The 20,391-nt window shown below is 38.1% G+C and overlaps 1 protein-coding gene, 2 long non-coding RNA genes and 1 pseudogene across 3 annotated transcripts; 2 read left to right on the forward strand and 2 right to left on the reverse strand.

The window, feature by feature from the left end:
* The first annotated feature begins 470 nt into the window (after window positions 1–470).
* Window positions 471–2,875, forward strand: LOC121773278 (annotated as a pseudogene).
* A 1,350-nt stretch (window positions 2,876–4,225) lies between these two features.
* Window positions 4,226–8,440, reverse strand: LOC121774976 (putative serine/threonine-protein kinase). The gene is made up of 7 exons (XM_042171906.1): window positions 8,258–8,440; window positions 7,376–7,515; window positions 6,312–6,424; window positions 5,657–5,867; window positions 5,337–5,571; window positions 5,045–5,195; window positions 4,226–4,685 (listed from the first exon to the last, which is right to left on the reverse strand). The coding sequence occupies exons 2-7, from the start codon at window positions 7,458–7,460 to the stop codon at window positions 4,359–4,361; spliced, it is 1,122 nt and encodes a 373-aa protein (XP_042027840.1). The 5' UTR covers window positions 7,461–7,515; window positions 8,258–8,440; the 3' UTR covers window positions 4,226–4,358.
* A 4,490-nt stretch (window positions 8,441–12,930) lies between these two features.
* On the reverse strand, window positions 12,931–14,681 carry LOC121774977. The gene is made up of 2 exons (XR_006045079.1): window positions 13,582–14,681; window positions 12,931–13,089 (listed from the first exon to the last, which is right to left on the reverse strand). It is a non-coding gene; the product is annotated as an uncharacterized LOC121774977 (long non-coding RNA).
* On the forward strand, window positions 13,174–15,764 carry LOC121774978. Its single transcript, XR_006045080.1, has 3 exons — window positions 13,174–13,422; window positions 15,062–15,121; window positions 15,702–15,764. It is a non-coding gene; the product is annotated as an uncharacterized LOC121774978 (long non-coding RNA).
* Window positions 15,765–20,391: the final 4,627 nt, after the last annotated feature.

Genomic DNA, 20,391 nt, shown 5'->3' on the forward strand with positions numbered 1-20,391 from the left:
TATTTATTCCATTCATATTTTTTGTACTACAACTAATATATATAAGTGGAATCACAACAATGACTCTCACGAAGGGAGCATAAAGAAATGTGGTCAAAATTTAAAAATCAACTAAAAAATTAAGTTGAATAGGTAATTTGTATGTTTGTAAATTGTAATTATTGTTGCCTAAGAATATATGATTTCTTGTGATTAATGGAATAGGTTAAATCTAATTTTCAATTAAACAATTCAAATTGACGAAAACGGCTATGCACAAAACACCAAATTTCAAAACTAATCAAAACAAAAAATAATACACCCCAAAAAATAAAATCTCATTTTATCGTAATTATCTTATTTCACTTTTATACTTTATCACGGGAATCTTGCTTTCTAATTAAAACTACAGTTGTATTCCATTATAAAATAAGATTCGTCTATCATTTCACACTAATTTTCTTAATATTTTGTTGCTCCTAAAAGAAATTTCTTTTTCCAAACAAAATCATTTTTTCTCTCTCTTTAGAGATAGAGAGACATGGCATCATTCGGCGCGTACAGCATGTACGCAGACGGCTCGGCGCGTCGATTCGACAACGGTGTTTACGCCGCCTCTGATTACTCCTACGCCGCCTTCTCCTCAGCCGACGCGCCGCCTTACTCCGCTCCTGTATACGGCGAGACTGAGGAAGTGATGGCGGATTATCACGCCAATGGCAATGGAAGGTCGCCTTTCGACATTGGGGAGGATTCGGAGGGGATTTTCAGCTTGGACGGAGCTATCCTTCCGCCTCCTAGCGAGATGCAGGAAGAAGGATTTTCTTTTCGCGAATGGCGGAGGTTAGAATTTTTCTCTGTTTATCTACTTTACTGCTATTGGTTAGTTTTTCTGTTGATTGCTCATGTGTATAGTTTGATCTGGTATAAAATGTTGCTGGATTCGACTGTGAATTGAACTCTTTAGATTAGACTGGTTATGGTATAGTGCGAGGCGATGGAAATTTGATATAGATGAGGATCTTTCATGATCGAAGTTGTTTTCATTGATTTGTTGTTGTTATTTTCTTATGTTTAGGATCTGGATTGAATTTTGCTGTAAATATATGTTTCAGTAAGATAATTGTTTCCTAATGATCCTTCTAGTTGAATTGATTGATATTTCAATAGTAAGATATCTATTGCTATGATTGCTTGTAGTGTAGGAGAGATAGCCTTGGAATAAAAAAAATGGTAGGATTGGAAGCATTTCATGAAGTGGCAATTATATAAGTTCTATTTTAGATTTGAGATGGTTTTATCTTTTCAAAGAAGCTTAAATGTTGATGGAAATTCACTTGGTAGTTCTTAATTAGATGTATGAGAAGAGGTTATTTGGATTTCATGATATCATACTATTGCACTAGCTTGAGATCAAGAGGTGAGGTCAAATTAAAATTACTAGTGACATTTCACTAATTGATGTTTTAAGAAACTTGAAGCAAAGCGTTTAGATAATCCTCTATTGCACATCTAATTATCCTCTTCTTATCGTGAGTCTGTGAATCCCCCTTGTATTACTGCATCGGACGTATAAAATTGCTGAATCAGCTGTATGTATGTGGAATTATATTGCATACTTGAACAGTAGTGCAAACATATATCACTCTTCTAATTATTATTTAGAGAAGGTGAAATACATTGTTTCGATATGTTACACTGCTTCTGTTTTATTGCGACGGGGGGTTTACCTGTGCTGTACTTCCTACCTTGTGTCTCTGATTCATATTAATCAATATATATTTGATATCTAGTAAGTATTTGATTATCTTTTTCTCCTAGTTGATAAATATTTATGATCATTTGTTTTTGTCTGATGAAAGTTATTCTGTGATTTTTCATTACATGGATGACCAGTTTGAATAACAATGTTGACAAATATGGATAGGGACTGTGTTCAGATCTTTGATGAATAGGTGTTACCAACCCACCGGTACACCATATACCGTTCTACAGTTTTAGTAAAATTCTGTGGTACGTTTATCCAAAATGTTCTCTAATCACACAAGGGTGTGGATACAGGCAAAATGCTATTCGACTGGGGGAGAAGGAGAAGAGGGAGAAAGATTTGCGAAGCCAAATCATAGAAGAAGCTGAAGAATATAAACAAGCTTTCTTTAACAAAAGAAAGCTCAATGTAGAGGCTAACAAAACCAACAACCGAGAGAGAGAGAAGGTTTGTTATGCACATCTCGAGCCTTGTTTTTCTTTCCTTTACCTAGTTGATCAAAACAAGTATAACAGTTGTTTCTCACGCGTTCCTCTATTAAACAGCTATACCTGGCCAGTCAAGAAAAGTTCCACAAGGAGGCGGACAAACAGTACTGGAAAGCCATCGCGGAGCTCGTCCCAAACGAGGTGGCGCCCAACATTGAGAAGAGGAGAAAGAAGGACCAAGATAAGAAGCCATTGGTCGCAGTCATTCAGACCTGGTAAACCAACTGATCTTTCGAGGATGTGCGGAATATTGGTGAAGCTCAAGCACAATCCTCCGGCACACATGCTACCGCCCCCGCCTGCTCCTGCCTTGGACGGGAAGGAAAACAAGGACAAAAATGCTGCTGATTCTGTTCCAGCCACTCATCAGCCGACTAAATAATTGGGACGAAGTTTTGATTTTTCGAAATTCCAATTTTTTTCATAAACATTCATTTTTTTTACTCCGTTGTGTCTGCCTTTGATGCAGGGATATGGAATTTTACCGTCTGTATCCAGCATTTCTTTGCGGAGTTAAAAATATATCATGTTTGTTGCTGTAATATTTTTTAAAAACAATATCAATAATGATTCTACATTTATCGTTTGTATCCAACATTTCTTTGTTAGAGTTAAAAATTCATGGTGTTTGTTGTTGCAATCCTCTTTGTCCAAGTATTTCTGTGTTCAGTTACAAATTCCGTCGTCGTAGCGACTCAAAACACGACCTATTGGTTGAAGAAGAAACATGATTGAATATATTTATCTATGATTTCTCTAATTGCATCTCTTTCAAAAAATTTTGTCTCATACATAGGAGAAGAATATCAATTATTGATAAACTATATGACAGCAGATCCGGCTGTACCATGAAACTAGGGGTGTCGAAACGGGTACCCGCGGGTACCCAAACCCGATTTTGCAGGTACCCGTACCTGAAAACTTCAATATTATACTACCCAATCCCGACCCGTATAGTTAAATGGGTAACCCCATACCCGCATCGAGTATCCCAACCCGCAGGCATAATTTGAATTGTGTATTACTCCATCCGTCCCGCACTACTCGCACGTATTTCCTTTTTGGGCGTCCCAAGTTACTTGCACTCTTTCCATTTTTAGTAAAAATTTTGACCTATAGCCGTCATTTTTGACTTTCCTATACACTCATTCCTTAATCTCCGTGCCGAAAAGGAAATGAGCGAGTAGCTCGGGACGGAGGGAGTATATTATTCAATGGTATTATGCTTTTAGTTTTCGCTTATCATCAATGCTAGTCATCTAGTACAATAATTTTATGTACATGTTTGAAATTCTAGAATGAATTTTGGGATTGTTACTAGTTGCTACACTATGATTTTAGATTTGTATTTTTTTTTACTTTGTTGTATTTGCATAATTTCCAACTATTAACTATGCACAAATATGGTGATTTCTCATCTCTTAAATATAATATGACTACGTATGAAATATAATGCAAATCCAAATTTCAAATAAGATAGAAACATCCAGCATGTCTAAAATTAAATCACCATTCAAAAGTTCAATATAAAACCAAAAATATTCACTTTCATCAAAAGTCTAAATATAAATAACTTCAACTAAAAGTCTAAATATTTTAAATCTCTAATCTAAAGACACTAAACTAATAAAAGTTTCACTTTCACCAATCTTGCAATCCTTCATTTGGCAGCGGATAAATAAGTGGAAATAAAGTGTATCATTGGGGAGTATATATAGATTTGAAACTAATTAACTAAAATAAAATATTTAAAAACCTTAATCCTAAAAATAACGGGTATTATCGGGTATACCCGCGCGGGTAGCGGGTATACCCAAACCCGCAAAAATTTAAAACAAACTACCCCATCCCACCCCGTTTCAGGTTGTCGTCGGGTAGAGGGTAACCGTTACCCGGCGGGTAGCGGGTCGGGTTGAGGGTTTCCCGATACCCGCTACCCGTTTCGACTCCCCTACATGAAACTATGTAACGCCTGATGCAAATAAATAGCTGAATACCAATAATATCATTTACGCATAAGGCTGAACGAAAGCCAGCCCTCGGAACTCGAATGCAAACTCAACGACACTATCGTTTTTGAAATATTCATGCAAAATCATCACACTGACTTCAGCTATTCAACTTCATCTCGGCGCAACCTCAGTGATTGTGATGGGAACAGAACTCATCTGGCGGCTGGTTGAGGTGTCACTCGACTTATTCTTCGACACCTTACCACTATGTCGGCCTGAATCTTCGAAGAAGCCAGGCGGCGTGAGTTGATCTTCATTTAGCTTTACGTTTCTGGAAAGCATCTCGGTGACCTGGCTCATCAATGGCCTCCTGCTCGCATTCGCTTGAGTGCAGAATAGGGCGACTTTCATATACCTGGTCACCACATCCTTTGGGAACTCCTCGAGTTCTGGATCGACAAGATCCAGCAATTTCCCTTGTTCGTAAAGCTCCCAGGCCTAAGAAGCAACCATTACACATCAGCAAAGCAAGGACTAAATTTTACCAACCAAAGCGACAAAACAGATCAAACAAGTAGATATCGAACCACATAAATTTTTAAATATCGATATCCCAAAGTTGAGTTCTTATTGGTAGGAAGACCAGTAGACCACTGCCAAAAGCTAAAGCTAATCCATCAAGCAGCAACATATGGGGGCATGGGAGTTGGGGGTAACGGGTATTGATACAAAGTATCATGAAAATACATTACGATCAAAGATCTAGATATATGGATCAACAAGGATCAGGGGAACTTCTTGCAAATATAGACTCGTACATTCCCGGGATATCAAAGTAATGAGAAAATGATACGCACCCATTCTATTAATAATTTCTGGCCATCTCCATAATAACTATTTCCACTGCTTCTTCCGCTTACAATTTCAAGTGTCAAGACTCCAAAGCTGTAAACATCCGCCTTCAGAGTTAATTGACCGCCTAGGACATACTCTGGTGCCAGGTAACCACTGGAAGGATCGAATCAGATACAAATTTAGAAAAGATTGCTAAAAATATAGCCCAATTCAAAATTGACAAGGGTATCCTGACTAATAGCAGGCCTAATCTAAAGATGCGCGTAGAGTCACAAGAAATCAAATTAAACATACGTTGTTCCTGCTATTCTTGTGCTGATATGAGTAATATTATCAGGAAAAAGCTTAGCTAATCCAAAATCACCGATTTTTGGTTGGAAGTTCTCGTCCAGAAGAATGTTACTAGCTTTGATGTCTCTGTGAACAATGTGAGGCACAAGTTCTTCATGAAGATATGCAAGCCCTCTTGCAGTCCCCATGCAAATGGCAGACCTCTTCTCCCACTCCAAATTTATGGACTTTCGGAAACCTGTGGATACACTATGAATAAGCTGAGCGTCCAATGGGAAGCAGAAAATTTTTAACTTGCTTCGTGCTACTAACTACAAGCTTACTCAATAGTGCGCGATCGATGCTACTGTTTTCTAAATACTCATACACCAAAATCCGGTTATGACCATAAACACAGCAACCAAGTAACTCAACAAGGTGTGGATGCTTGACATTAGATATGGTGTCTATCTCAGTCATAAACTCCCGTTCTCCCTGTTTTGATTCAGCTGAAAGCACCTTTACAGCAACTTCTCTTCCATTTTTGAGAACCCCCTGTGCAATTTAACTGGGTTTCATAAGTGAGTTAAGGTAACTCAAAACTGGGGAATAAGAAAATAAGTGTAAAGGAGATACACCAAAACTATATGTAGCACAAAGTCCAGTGAAAATTAGCCAACTTGCTCCTTCATTGAACCCAATTAAGCTTTCTAAGAATGGATACTTTTAAGTGATAACATCAATTGCTTGACATTCAAAAGAAATAAGTAGGTTCCAAAATGCTAAAAATATGAAATAAACTTGACTTTATATCTCAGGTTAAGCCTTTTGCAACTTGAAAGGTTAACTGCTCCTTGATTGTAATACTGAGAATCGTAGTACATTTTAATGAAACGAAAAAAGCGTCATTCAGCCTGCTATCACTTTGGAATCAGCTTAACAGAGAGAGCGGCTTCAATATAGATGTGAAGGGAAATAATATGCTGCATAGAGTGATACCTTGTAAACTGTACCGAAACCTCCTCTTCCTATCTTATTACTTCGATGGAAGTTGTTTGTTGCTCCTACTAGTGAATTGTAGGTGAAATTTTTCGTCTTCGAAATTGAGATCCCTACGGAGAAAGGTGTAAACAAATATGATAGAAACAAGAGTACCATTAAGTGCATCTAGATTATGTAACCAAAATGACAGAAAATAAAGTAAGGCTCCCAACCAACCATAGATATTCAATCAAGGTTGCAATGTTCAACCTTAAGCACTTATTGTCCAAATACTTATGTTTCTAAATTAGACTGTAAATGCTATTCCAATTGACTTTTGCATATATGCGCTCACCCACCCTCTTGCAGCATGATATTAGTGATAACACTACCGGTGCCACACTGCCACATGATTTGCTTTAGTGCGGACTGGACACGTTATGGTGAGTGTATATTTCCATACAAGTTAGAACCGTGGACCTTGGTGTAGCAATGACACTTGCTGAACAGCAGCATTGCAACGCTGTTCACTGATAGTCCAAACAGCTCTTGCATTTTTACTAAAGTTGGTAATAGTATTGGAAAGCAATGTTACTATGTACCTAAACCTACAGCTCAGAACACTGATATGATCAAAGATATCCAATACTATCTAGGTTGACCACAGGTTAGACATCCTACTCATCTATGGTTAGCCACAGGGATCCCTGTAGTAATGCAACAAGAGTTGAACCATTAATCGATTATCTAGTCATCATCTCAAGCAACAGGCACAATTAATACTAGACTTCTTTAAGTTCACCATTAATACTAGACTTGTCATATTCAAATGATCCCTTAGAAATGCCGATTGAACTAGGTGGAATTATTTAAGTACTGTTTTGTTGGGTTTTAAGATAGAAAAAGATGCAGACAACAGTATTTGAAACTCCTTACATCTATGCCAGAGTCAGTCAACCAGCTCTTATTATTTTACTGGAAATAACCAAAACAATGCACGTCTACTTGAACTGGAAACTTAGTAAGGCACTTTAGTTGTTGCAACAGAATCTATCATTTATACAGATCACAAAGTACTTTACCTTCTTCAGCTTGTGTGGATTCATTAGCATGCTTGTCATGTCTCTTCTTTAGCACAGATGAAGAACCAAAACAGGTACAACTCATGTCCCACTACAGCCTGCAGCAATAATCTCCTAATCCAACTCAAGTGACTTCGAATCTGGACAACAAACAACCAATACATCTCCATTAGACATGAAGTTCTCACACCCACATTACTTCCAAAATCAGCTTTTCTTAATCCTGCACACATTTAAACATCACACTAACAAGAAATATTTCACCTAAATGCAAAGCCTTCACCTGTATACTCCACCAACAAAGTTAAACATCATCTGTTTCGGCAGATGGATACATGTATTGCCATAGGTAAACAACTGATACTACGTATTATAGTAAGTCCTTTCTCAGCATATTAAGTTTTTTCATTAGAAGTTATGATGATTGACTAACAATTTGAGTCATGCAATACCTTTACATATAGGTTTACACGGTTGACACATTTCCAAATCTGCATACTGATTATCAATCACAAACACACAAACACAAAACATACAGTAGCTACAAATATAAGTTTTGCGGATATGCACAAATCACAATCCTCAATCAGCACAGGAAGAAGTTTATACCGCTACAATCGAAACTAATCTATAGGTAATTACTAATTCCTTGTAATAATTTCAACAAAAGTAAATACATATATATCTGGCGAAAAATCACCATCGGAACTCAAAATTGGATTCTAAATCAGCTCAAATTACGAAATGACGACGCATACAAAAGCTAACACGAAATTCAGCGAGCAACAGTTTGAACTTCGGGAATGAAAAACGACAATAAGAAATCGAGAAAGCGAATTCACCAGAGGCAAATTGAAACACGATCGCAAGTTCGAAACTCACAAATTAGTCGGCGCATTCAAGTAACGGAGAGATCGTTGATGTTTCTGAGGTGGAGAGGGGTAGGCGACTTCTCCTTGCAGCGTGGACTCGTGAAGGATGAGAAAAGGCGCGAGGAAGAGTCCGAAGTCATAGCTCACGCTGAATATTCGCCCGCGTTCTCACCTCTCACCGCTCCGCCAATACTCTGTGTTTTATTTTTGATTGTTGATAGCTACTGTTCTATCCCTTTTTTAATTGTCAATTTTATTCCAAATTGATAATTGTATCATTATATGTAAGCAATTTCAAATATCTATTTACAACTTTGTATAAATTTTATTGTCGGAATCTCACTTTAATAATTAAGTTTGGTGGAAAAGACTTCTAATTTTGTTTTAATGCAAATATGAAATTCGAAAATGAAATTAGTTTTAATGCAAATTGATAAAGTAAAAGAGAGAAAAAAAGAATAAAGTAAGAGAAAAGTCGCGAAAAAGTTTAGAATTAGTGTTAGTGGATTGTGGTGTCCATTTACTTTAATTTTTTATTTTCCAATATGTTTATTTACTACTAATGTAATTAGTATAAATTAGAAAGATCAAAAAATATTTTCGCCATCTCATAATAATTCTTTTTTTGGCACATTATTTTACGTTATAATATATTAAATGGAGATATGATAAAATAGAAGAAAGAATAAAATAAAGAGTGATATTTCTATATTTAGAAAAACATCGCTCTAAGTTCATCATAAAATGAAAAATATGTCACATTGAGATGGACATAATAAATTAAACAATAGGATATAATCCACAAGATTGCTAGAAATTTAGATAAAATTTACAGATATCAAAAATTAATATTCTATTCATCCATAGAAAACAATCTCATTTCTGCATTTTGATCCATTCCACGGTGCACCAAAATTAATTTTATGATTGACTAATTACACATTAAAATTTAAAATATGTATTGTCCATGAAAGAAGTGGAGTACTACTATAACATTGATAAAATTAATTTATACTCTCGTTAACCCTTTTATTATCATGTGCAGTTGAAAGTGGGTTGGCGTGGGTGGGGTCATCTTACCACATAGCCGAACGTTTAAATTTTCACACACACTCCCAATTCTTTTAATACTCCCTCCGTCCCGCACTACTCGCACGTTTCCTTTTTGGCACGGAGATTAAGGAATGAGTGGATAGCAAAGTCAAATATTACGGCTGTAGGTGATAATTTTTACTAAAAATGGAAAGAGTGCAAATAACTTGGGACGCCCAAAAAGGAAATAGGTGCAAGTAACACGGGACGGAGGGAGTATAATGGTTTTCCAATTCTTTTATGTGTGGAATACTTCATTCATTCCATATTAATAGAGTCATTTTTCTATTTTAGAAAGTTCTGAGTTAATTGAGTCAGTTTTATTTTTGGCAAAAAATAGTTCTTCCTTTTTACTTTATTCTCCGTACGGAAAAGAAACGCTTCTATTAACTATGAATGAATGGAGTGGAGTACTTTATTAGGACAATGTTTATTGCAATATTTTTGTTCATAATTGACTTGTACAAATTGAGTTTACATGAAAAATATCGAATTACCAGTACTAAATACTTAATGTTGGCTCTATGTGTTTTGTCATAGGTTGACTGACATACTTTTCGAAATAAATTCCGCCGCCGTCCACTATAAAGTTGTTATTGGAATAGTATTATTGGAAAATGGAAACACAAAAAGTCAAAAAGTCGTTGTTTTTCTTTTTCAGCACCACTTTATTTCCTTTTAATAATGATTAAATAACGTGGATTAATTCAACATGACAATTTCAAGTTTGAAAGCAGTATCTTTGGCGTTTTAAACTTTTAAATTTTAACAGTGCCATTTCAATGATTGTCTTATATATACAACAAAATATACTAGTATACTAGTTAATAGTTATATATAGACGCGAAATGTTCTCTTTCAATATTTTATGTTAACAACACATATAGGGGGGAGCTAAGATTTTAATTCGACATGGGCAAAAATATATCTAAGAAGAAATTTTAAAAGTTTGAGGTGTGACATTTATAAAGTAAATCAAAAAAATTTAAAAATTACTCCATGAAATATATTGAGGAGGGGCAAATGCCCCTTATCCCCTCCTAGTAGATCCGCCCCTGAACACATGTGAGAGTGTCACTATTGAATCTCTATTTATTTTGAGTTTAATACTTAAATATTAGTGATATTAGTAATTATATTTAAAAATTAAAGCTTATTTAATTCTTTTTCTCTATAATATACAAATTTTCAATATATATATATATATATATATATATATATATATATATATATATATATATACTACAATTTTAAAAAATGTGAACAAATACATAAATTTTAAAATTTTCTCAAGTTCTAATAAAGTTGGTCCACTTCCAATTGAAGTTGCACATATTTTATAATTACAAGTGTAAAGTATTTCATTAAAAAAACAAGTGTAAAGTATTTAATGGCCATTTGGCACCTGGCGTAAACGTGCTTTGACTTTTATAATTTCCTATTCCCCGTTTTGATTTGTCAACAATTATTTTTTAATTAAATAATGTAGTATTATAATTATCACCAAAAAGGAAATTGGACTATGACGGATTATTGAGGAACACGTGTATTAGAAAATCCATTTAGCAATGAGTTGGGCCCATCTAAAGCGAGCTTAAAATTTTTTTAAAAACTGGAGTAGTATAGAATAGTAGTAGTAGTTGTAATTTAAAAATAATGTTATTTGTGAAAATATTCGACCCATAGTTGTTTGCTAATGACATAAACACTTCTTTCAAAATCAACTAATGAGAAATTTAAATGCAAAATATTACAATAACACTTCAAAATTACTACTAGTATTTAAGTTTGTCATATCTTTAAAACAAAATTTATTTGAGTCTGAATCGACATCATAATCTTGTCTCATTATTTTGTTATTGTAGCCATTTCCAAAGCACCAATTTTATAACGAGTTGAAGTTTGTTTGTTTTGTTATTAGATAGAGTAAAACAATTTTACTCCTACAATACTACGAGACACTTCTTTATAATTTAATCTATTTTTCTTTAAGAACACAATAAAGTGTTTGTATGTTTATTAAGCAACCCACAATTTACTTTACAAATTGGCGGTTTCGTTAAGACACAAACATGTTACTAGGGCTATTGATACGATTATATCTTCCGAAATATCTTTCATATATCTATTATTATATTATTATATATTTTACACATCTTTATTATCTTGTTCACCAAGTTAGGTTATTCATAGGAGTATTATAAACAGGACCTATTGTTATTCTCATTAATCAATCGATGAAATCATAATTATTGTCTTTTATCTTTATTTAGTTTTCCGTTTAGAATTTCCGATTGTCGACAGAGCAAGGTTTCTCTGCGACTTTCTTTATCTTTTTCACTTGATAAGAGTTTTTCCCTTATCAACTGGTGCTTTCATTGCGATCTCACCATGACTTCCAACGATGAAATCTATCTATCTTACCTATGTGACCAGATAATGGCTTCCTGCAACAGAATACACAAGAAGTTGGACGAGATTGATGAACAGCAACACGCATACCACGAACAATCCTCTTATTGGCCGGTTGCATCTGCTATCCCACAACCACCATACGGCCACCAGCCATTAGTCGAAGCAGGGTTTCACCCACCGCACACTCAACCGCCCGACCCCCCAGATTGGCAGCAGTCATACCAGCCTTACAATTGGGGCGCAATTGATCAGACTTTCTGGAATCCCCGCCCACAACAGCAACCCAATCATGATCCACCAGATTGGCATTGTCACTCACCGACCAACAATCAGCCCACATATACAGCGCCACCATACGACCAATCGTCGTTAGTTGATGCGGGATTTCACCCACCGCTCACTAAACCGCCTGACCGGAGGATGGAGGTGTTTGTCGAGATGGAGTCTCATCTTGCTGTCACCGACCGTCGCGTGGACAGCCTCCATCCGCCTGATTTTCCTGGGCCGGAACCACCGAATGCTCACTCGGATTGGCAGCAGCCCACCTCAGGACTGTTGTCGGGTTCAACCTACCACCACAAGGCCAACCGATTTACCCTCTGGTTGTTGCCCCGCCGCCACCACAAGCCCCGATGATTCCTCCGTGCAGCCCCGAAGACCAACGAGTTTCATTTTGTGAAGTAATCTCTCCACCTAGTCGACAACGCTCGCCGACGGCGCCGCTGCCTGCCGCTGAGGCCCCGCGTAACGCTGACGACACCCAACACCCATCGCGTCTACATCTCTCGTGTTCAATGAAAAAGGAATGGGGAAGGGGATCGCATGAAAGTGATGGTGAAGGGAGATTTTTTCTGAAGGGACATTGTAATGAGAAAGATGAGAAGTTGGTCGAGCAGAAAGAGAGTGTCTGTGAAGTTGAACAGAAGAGGACTGAGTTGTTTTCTTTAAACCTAGGGAACAGAGAAGATAAAAAGGACTTTGATGTAAAGTTCAAGGGGGTAAAGGAAACATACTGTAACAACCCGCTAAACCGATATTATTATAAACTATATTATCAGCTTGATTATTTATATAAATGACTTTTATGCAATTTAAATCTGAGCTACGATATATTGTCGTTGTTTGTTTTGACGTTAGGCAAGAAAATAGAACACGTAAATATATATTACACCTATATGAATATAATAAATTTAAGTAAATAAATAAAGTCCCATAATCAAAATTTTAATTTTCGATACATCCAACAAAAGTCTAACAAAACTTAATTTATACATCGTACGTTTTTAGAAAACGGGTACTTCAACGCGGAGGACCACGAACTTGGACGAATTATACCTACACCAAATTAAATAAACAATTAAATAAATACTAAAATAATTATTTAAATAATTAAATAAAGCAAAATAAAAAAAGAAAAAAAGAAAAAAAAAAAGAAAAGATATGGGCAGATCCTGGAAGATAGGATAAGAATGTTAGCAACTTGCCACAACCAACTTGCTATCCAAGCCACTTTCATCGCCATCTTTTATACATAGACAATCGTTTTCTTCACCCCACATCACCATCACACCATCTATTCTCTCTACACACACCAATCCCACAAAACATAGAGGAGTCCGAAGAGGGAGATTTCTACAATCCAACAACACTTTACTTCCCTATCAAAAGGTAAACACCAAGTCCTTTCTTTTCTTTCAATATATGTAAGCATATGCATAATCATAGTATCAACCGAACTAATAGCACATCTCAAGCATTTAACAATTGAACTTTCTCACGGCAAAATCGAAGATACGAATTAACATAAAAATTGGGTAAAAGACTTACCTTTCGGGGTTCAATCGGGGCTGTTCGGGTTGATTTCGGGACGTTTCGGGGTTGGTTCGATGATGAACGATGGCTAGGTTGGACGGACGGCAGCGACGCGCACGAAGGGGGAGGCGACGGGGCCTGGGGCCGCGCGAGGTGACAGCGGCCTCCGCAACGGCAGCTGGCCTGAACGAGAGGGAGATCTGGAGATGACGGCGACGACAGGGGCGTACCCGGCAGCGGAGAACCGGACAACGATGCATCTCCGGTCAGCGGCTACTCGTTTCGGACCACAGCTGAAAGGCGACGCCTCCGTTCCTCCCTCGAATCGACAGCCCCTCCGCGTGAGGAACCTGACGGAGAGCTCGATGCAGAGAGATCTCGACGGAGGGATCTGGCGTGGGTTCCGGCAGCTCGGTGCACTCCAGCTTGGGGGACGCTGACGCCGGAGAAGAGAGAGGCGTGAGGAAGAGAGGCGCCGCTGCTTCTCTATGCCTTTGTTTAGGGATTTCAAATGGGAAGGTGGATTTGGGGAAGAATTGAAATAAAGAAGGTGAATGAGAGAGAGATACGATGGATGAATGGGAGTATAATTGAGGGGATGACTTTTAATTGGGCCACTTTAATTAATTAAAGGGAATTGGGCCTAGAATTTAATTAAGGGAATAAATGGGCTGCCTCATTTAATTGTTGAATTGGACCATGAGGTCATTTATTTAATCCTAGAATTGAGACCCTTCTATTTTGGACCACTAGTTTAATTAGAATTGGGTCAAGTTTTTGGGCTTATGGGTTAGCCCCTGGAATTTACAGTAGCTAGAATTAATTAATTACTTGGCCAAGAATTATCAAGGAACAAGAAGAATTGTTGGGTCAGATTAATTTCCAAGGGACTTTGGGCCTAAGAATGAATGGTTAAGCAACATATTTTGTTATGATCCAAGTTGCTATAGTTTTTGTAGAATAATTAGTATGGTATAGAACACTAATTTTAGTTTGGACCGATAATTAAATAAATCATTGAGTTGATAATTAAATTAATTGTGTAGAATTATTTAATTAATTCTCGGGATAAATCGATGTACAAATAAGTTACCCCAAGTTTCAAAATAAATGTAATTGCGAGGGGAAATACTTGCGATAATTTAATTTTGCACTTTTATAATTTTTGGGATTTTAATTCGATATCGTGGAGGGAAACACGAGGAGCCAACGGAGGAATTATAGGCGTAAGCGGCCGACCGGCATCGTCGCGCGACGCCTCGGGCGACCGCTAAGGAAATGGAAAGAAAGAGGGAGACAACGTTCTCAAGTCACAAAAAATAATTAAGTTTAATAAAGAAGTGCTATTAATTAAATTTATCAATTTAATTAATATGCAAGTTTCTAAAATTTTCTAACGATGAACAAATGATAAAAGAAATAAAGTAGGGGCATGCATTCCTATAAGTATGTGAATTTCTCGAGTCTTATTAGTACGTTGTTTGTTTTCAAAAAGGTTATCTCCGCAAGTAAGGTCGGAGTAAGAAATTCAAGTTAAAGGAACTAAACGATGAAGGTGAGCTTTCCTATACTAAAAATACAACTCGTATATTATGAAAACACGAACACATGTTCGTGATTTTTAATGATGTTGTCTTGCCATAAATGTTTTGTGTATGATGCCTATCTGTTGGCTACGGCCAAGTGAATTATGAATGATGATATAAGTCGAATTCGGGTCCCAGTGAGGGTGGTGTCCCCGCTCGGACTAGTGTACACAAGCTACCTCTGACATGTTGGTCAGAGCAGGTGACCGAGGAAGGTGGCCACCTTCCCGGCACAAGCTACCTCTGTCATGTTGGGCAGAGCAGGTGACCGAGGAAGGTGGCCACCTTCCCGACACATGAATGTAAGGTGACCGTGGGAGAACACCATCTCCACGGCACAATGTGATCAGATATGGCAAAGAATGAAAAGAACTTAGACTGCGCAGTCGAATAAAGATTTTTAGTAAGCTCAGGTCTTTTAAATAAAACCCCTGGGTGTTACTGTGATGATGGCTTGACAATATTTTCAAAAGTATATTTGTATTTTTCGGCAATGTGTTCACTGAGTACTTTTTGTACTCAGCCCTGCATATATTTCTAAATGTGCAGGTTGAGCAGCGAAGTGGTGGAGGAAGTGCTATTGAGACAAGACATTTAATTCAGTCAGATTTTGACTCTCGGAGGTTCATGTCGTCATACATGGAACCGCGTTCATTTGCTTCCGTTGTGCATCTTAAAAGACTCAAGTCTATTTTGTTCAAAACTCTGATTTTATTTCGAGCTATTCCCATTTGTTTCGAGCTATGGTCGAGTTGTGTTGATTTTCCCCTTTCTTCCCTGCTTCTTTAATCCTCCCCTAGTCGCGATCAACCGTGTTTTCTATCCTTTGAAAATGCGGTCGTGACACATACAAGGCCTTGAATTTGGAGAAGAGGAATCTATCCTCACTTAGACGAGCAAGGTTAGTGTATGAATTGACTAATGCTTCAAAACCCGGCTTGACTCGCATCCAACATGGTCCTTCCTTAGTAATTTTTGCTAAAAATGGTGAATGGAGGTGTTCAACTATTCGGTGTATGTTTGACCCAGGAGGATTCCTCGACGCTCATCGTTGCTTCATGGTTTCCACCTTGAGGACAAGGTGGATTTCAACTGTGGGGGAGTTGATACGATTATATCTTCCGAAATATCTTTCATATATCTATTATTATATTATTATATCTTTTACACATCTTTATTATCTTGTTCACCAAGTTAGGTTATTCATAGGAGTATTATAAATAGGACCTATTGTTATTCTCATTAATCAATCGATGAAATCATAATTATTGTCTTTTATCTTTATTTAGTTTTCCGTTTAGAATTTCCGATTGTCGACAGAGCAAGGTTTCTCTGCGACTTTCTTTATCTTTTTCACTTGATAAGAGTTTTTCCCTTTTAGAATTTCCGATTGTCGACAGAGCAAGGTTTCTCTGCGACTTTCTTTATCTTTTTCACTTGATAAGAGTTTTTCCCTTATCATCTATCCTTTAGATAGATAATCTATCAACATTTATGATTTAAATATGTACATTTATCTATGGTGGATACTTAATTGAAAATATTATTAGTATAATATACTACAATCTTTACTTATATAAGAGAGATACTTGTGCTCACGTGAGGGTCCAGCCCAAGAAGGAGGAGACAACGACAACGATACAAAATGAGGTAGGATACATAGAAGAAACAACGAGCAATAGAGGAGGAAGGAAGATGACGACAGTGAGGAACCGAAGCTAGCGACATTGAGGAGACGACGCTAACGATGGAGGTGGCATTGCGAACCCAAATATTTTCCTTTTATAACTATTTTTTAAAAAAATTAATAAATGTTCTTCATTTACTCAAGTGTGGACTGAAAATGTCACCTGTTGTGAATTTTACCAACTAAGTTGCATATTGAAGAATCAAATACAGAATCGACGCGAGATTCACGAACAAATGTGGGACGATATTATTACGAATACAAAGCAAACGAAGGCGATTACAACACACTATCACTTAGCTCGCTACTCAATCGGAGAAAACAACTCGATTGTGGATCACTCACCTAGCTAGCTCAAGAATCACAAAGTGTATTCACTTCTCTATCTAGTTTCTTGAATCACACGAATATATGGAGAAAAACAAGATGTGAAACTGAAAACTGAAAAACTAATCGTTGTAACTGAACGAGCTGTTCAAATACAACGGTTGGTAGCCGAGCTTAATCGAGCTCGGTGTTGGAGAAGGTTAATCGAGTTCGGTGTTAGCCGAGCTTAATCGAGTTCGGTGTTAGCCGAGCTTAATCGAGTTCGGCCCTCAATAATGACTTGGGCCGATGGTTGGTCCAGCCACACCAAAACCCAACAAATCTCCACCTTGGCTGCATCCACCATCCGGCCAGCCAAAACTCCACCTTCACCAAAATTCCCTCATCTTCTTGCAGTCAAGTTAACCAAGTCTAAACAATGCTCGAACTTAGCACTTGGTAGGGGTTTAGTCATCATGTCAGCTGCATTTTCAGAGGTGTGGACCTTCTTGACTGCCACCACGCCTTTGCTTATCTCATCTCTTACAAAATGAAGTTTGATGTCGATGTGCTTACTTCTCTCATGGAAAGTCTGGTGCTTGGCCAAGCTAATGGCGCTGTTGCTGTCACACAAGATAGTTACAGCCTCTTGCACCACACCAAAATCCCCCAATATTCCCTTTAGCCATTTAGCTTCTTTAACCGCTTCTGCTAAGGATATATACTCTGCCTCCGTTGTAGAGAGCGCAACCACAGATTGGAGATTAGACTTCCAACTGATTGCTGTACCAAAGAGCTTGAAGATATAGGCAGATTGGGATTTTCTGCTATCAATATTTGCAGCATAGTCTGCATCACAGTAGCCTATGAGCTCATCCTCACCGTCTGCTGTGCAGAACAACAATCCCAAATCTTGTGTGCCCACCAAATACTTCATTATCCACTTCAAAGCTTGCCAATGTGTGCTACCCGGGTCTGCCATGTATCTGCTGGTCAGGCTTATGGCATGTGACAGATCAGGCCGAGTACACAACATCATGTACATAATACTCCCAACAATACTTGCATAAGGCACCTTAGACATCAACTTCCTTTCCTGATCATTAGCTGGTTTCTGACTGACAGAGAGCTTGAAGTGTGGACTTGTTGGAGTTGATACCTTTCTAGAGTCAATCATCTGAAATTTGATTAACATCTTCTTGATGTAGCTATGCTGCATCAACCATAACTTCCTAGCAGCTCTCTCTCTTATGATATCCATGCCAAGAATTCTCTTTGCATTTCCCAAGTCCTTCATTTCAAAAGCTTCTTCCAAATCCTCCTTCACTTGCTTCACATCTGCCTTACTAGGGCCTGCCACAAGCATATCATCCACATAAAGTAACAAGTAAGCAACAGCTTTACCTCCCTTGTACCTTATGTAAACACAGCTATCAAAGGCAGATTTCTTGAAGCCAAGTCTCTCCATCTGTCTGTCAAAAGTCAGGTACCACTGCCGGCTGCTTTGTTTCAGTCCATAGAGGCTTATCTTCAAACAACAGACCTTATCCTCATCTCCCGGCCTTATGAATCCTTGTGGCTGCTCCATATAGATTGTCTCCTCCAACTCACCATGCAAAAAAGCTGTTTTTACATCAAGTTGTTGCAATTCCCAATCTCTCCGAGCCACAATTGCCAAGAGTATCCTTATTGAGCTGTGTTTCACCACAGGAGAGAAGACCTCGGTGTAATCTATCCCCTCCTCCTGTGTGAAACCCCTTGCAACCAAGCGAGCCTTGTATCTGATACTATCATTCTCAGAGGCCTCCACCTTTTTCTTGTAAATCCATTTGCAAGAGATAGGTCTTTGTTGAATCTGTGATCTGAGAACTAGGATCCAAGTTTTGTTTTTGATGAGAGAGTCTATCTCATCCTTCATAGCCATTTTCCATTTCTCTTTGTCTTTGCTGCCAATAGCTTCCTTATAGGTGCTTGGTTCTGAGATCTCCAACTCCTCTGCAACACACAAGGCATAGTATACAAAATCTGCATCTCTGAACCTTGCTGGTGGTCTGATTTCCCTTCTGGTTCTGTCTCTGGCCAGAGCATATTGCTGAACTTGTGGCTCTGGATCAGAGACATCTGGAGTATTATCAGTAGGCTGCTCATTCTCCTCATCTGAGGACATCATTGGCTCTTGGAAATCAGCAGCATCTGAGGCTCTATGTTCTGGTTCAAGTTGATCAAAACTGACCCCAGCAGGTTCTGGAGTTGTCACTGTCTGCAGAGTAGGCTTGAATGGCATAATTGACTCATCAAAAATGACATCTCGACTGATGATGACTTTTTGATTCCCTTCTTCTGTGCACCAAAGTCTATATGCCTTAGCACCATCTTGGTAGCCAAGGAAAATGCATTTTAGTGCTCTAGGTTCTAGCTTTCCTTGCCTTGTGTGAGCAAAGGCTCTACAACCAAAAAACCTAAGCTTCTCATAACCTCCTAGGCTTCCATACCATCTGCCATCTGGAGTATCAAAACCAATGGCTGAGCATGGACATTTATTGATCAATTTGGCTGCTGTGGAGACAGCTTCTGCCCAGAATTTCTTAGGCACTCCAGATTCAAAAATCATGCATCTTACTCTCTCAAGGAGAGTCCTATTCATTCTCTCCGCGGTTCCATTTTGTTGTGGATTCCCCGGAGCTGTCCTATGCCTTTTCACTCCCCTTTGCACACAGAAGTTATCAAATTCCCTTGATAGGAACTCAAGCCCGTTGTCTGTCCTCAGACACTTCAAGCCATGCCCTTTCTCAACTTCAACTGCCTTGTACCATGCACTGAACTTGCTGAATGTGTCTGATTTCTCCTTGAGGATCCATACCCAAACCTTCCTGCTATAGTCATCTACTACACTCAAGAAGTACCTTCCACCACCTATGGAATTAACCGGGCTAGGACCCCATAGATCACTGTGACAATAATCCAGAGGTCTTGTGGAGTTGTGCTTTCCTGAGCCAAAAGGCAATTTCTTTCCCTTTCCCAGTAAGCAAGACTCACACATTTTTACACTCTCCCTATCATCACATGCAAAAACGCCCTTCTTGATCAATTCTTTAAGCCCTTTATCACCCACATGGCCTAATCTCTTGTGCCACAACACCAGATTCTGTTCCTCAGCAACATAGGAATCTCCCACAATGACCTCAGCCTCCAGATAATATAATCTATTTATCCTAGAGGCTGACATAACAATAGCACCACCATTCA

Source organism: Salvia splendens, chromosome 17 (genome assembly GCF_004379255.2).
Source record: "Salvia splendens isolate huo1 chromosome 17, SspV2, whole genome shotgun sequence".
NCBI classification, from domain to species: domain Eukaryota; kingdom Viridiplantae; phylum Streptophyta; class Magnoliopsida; order Lamiales; family Lamiaceae; genus Salvia; species Salvia splendens.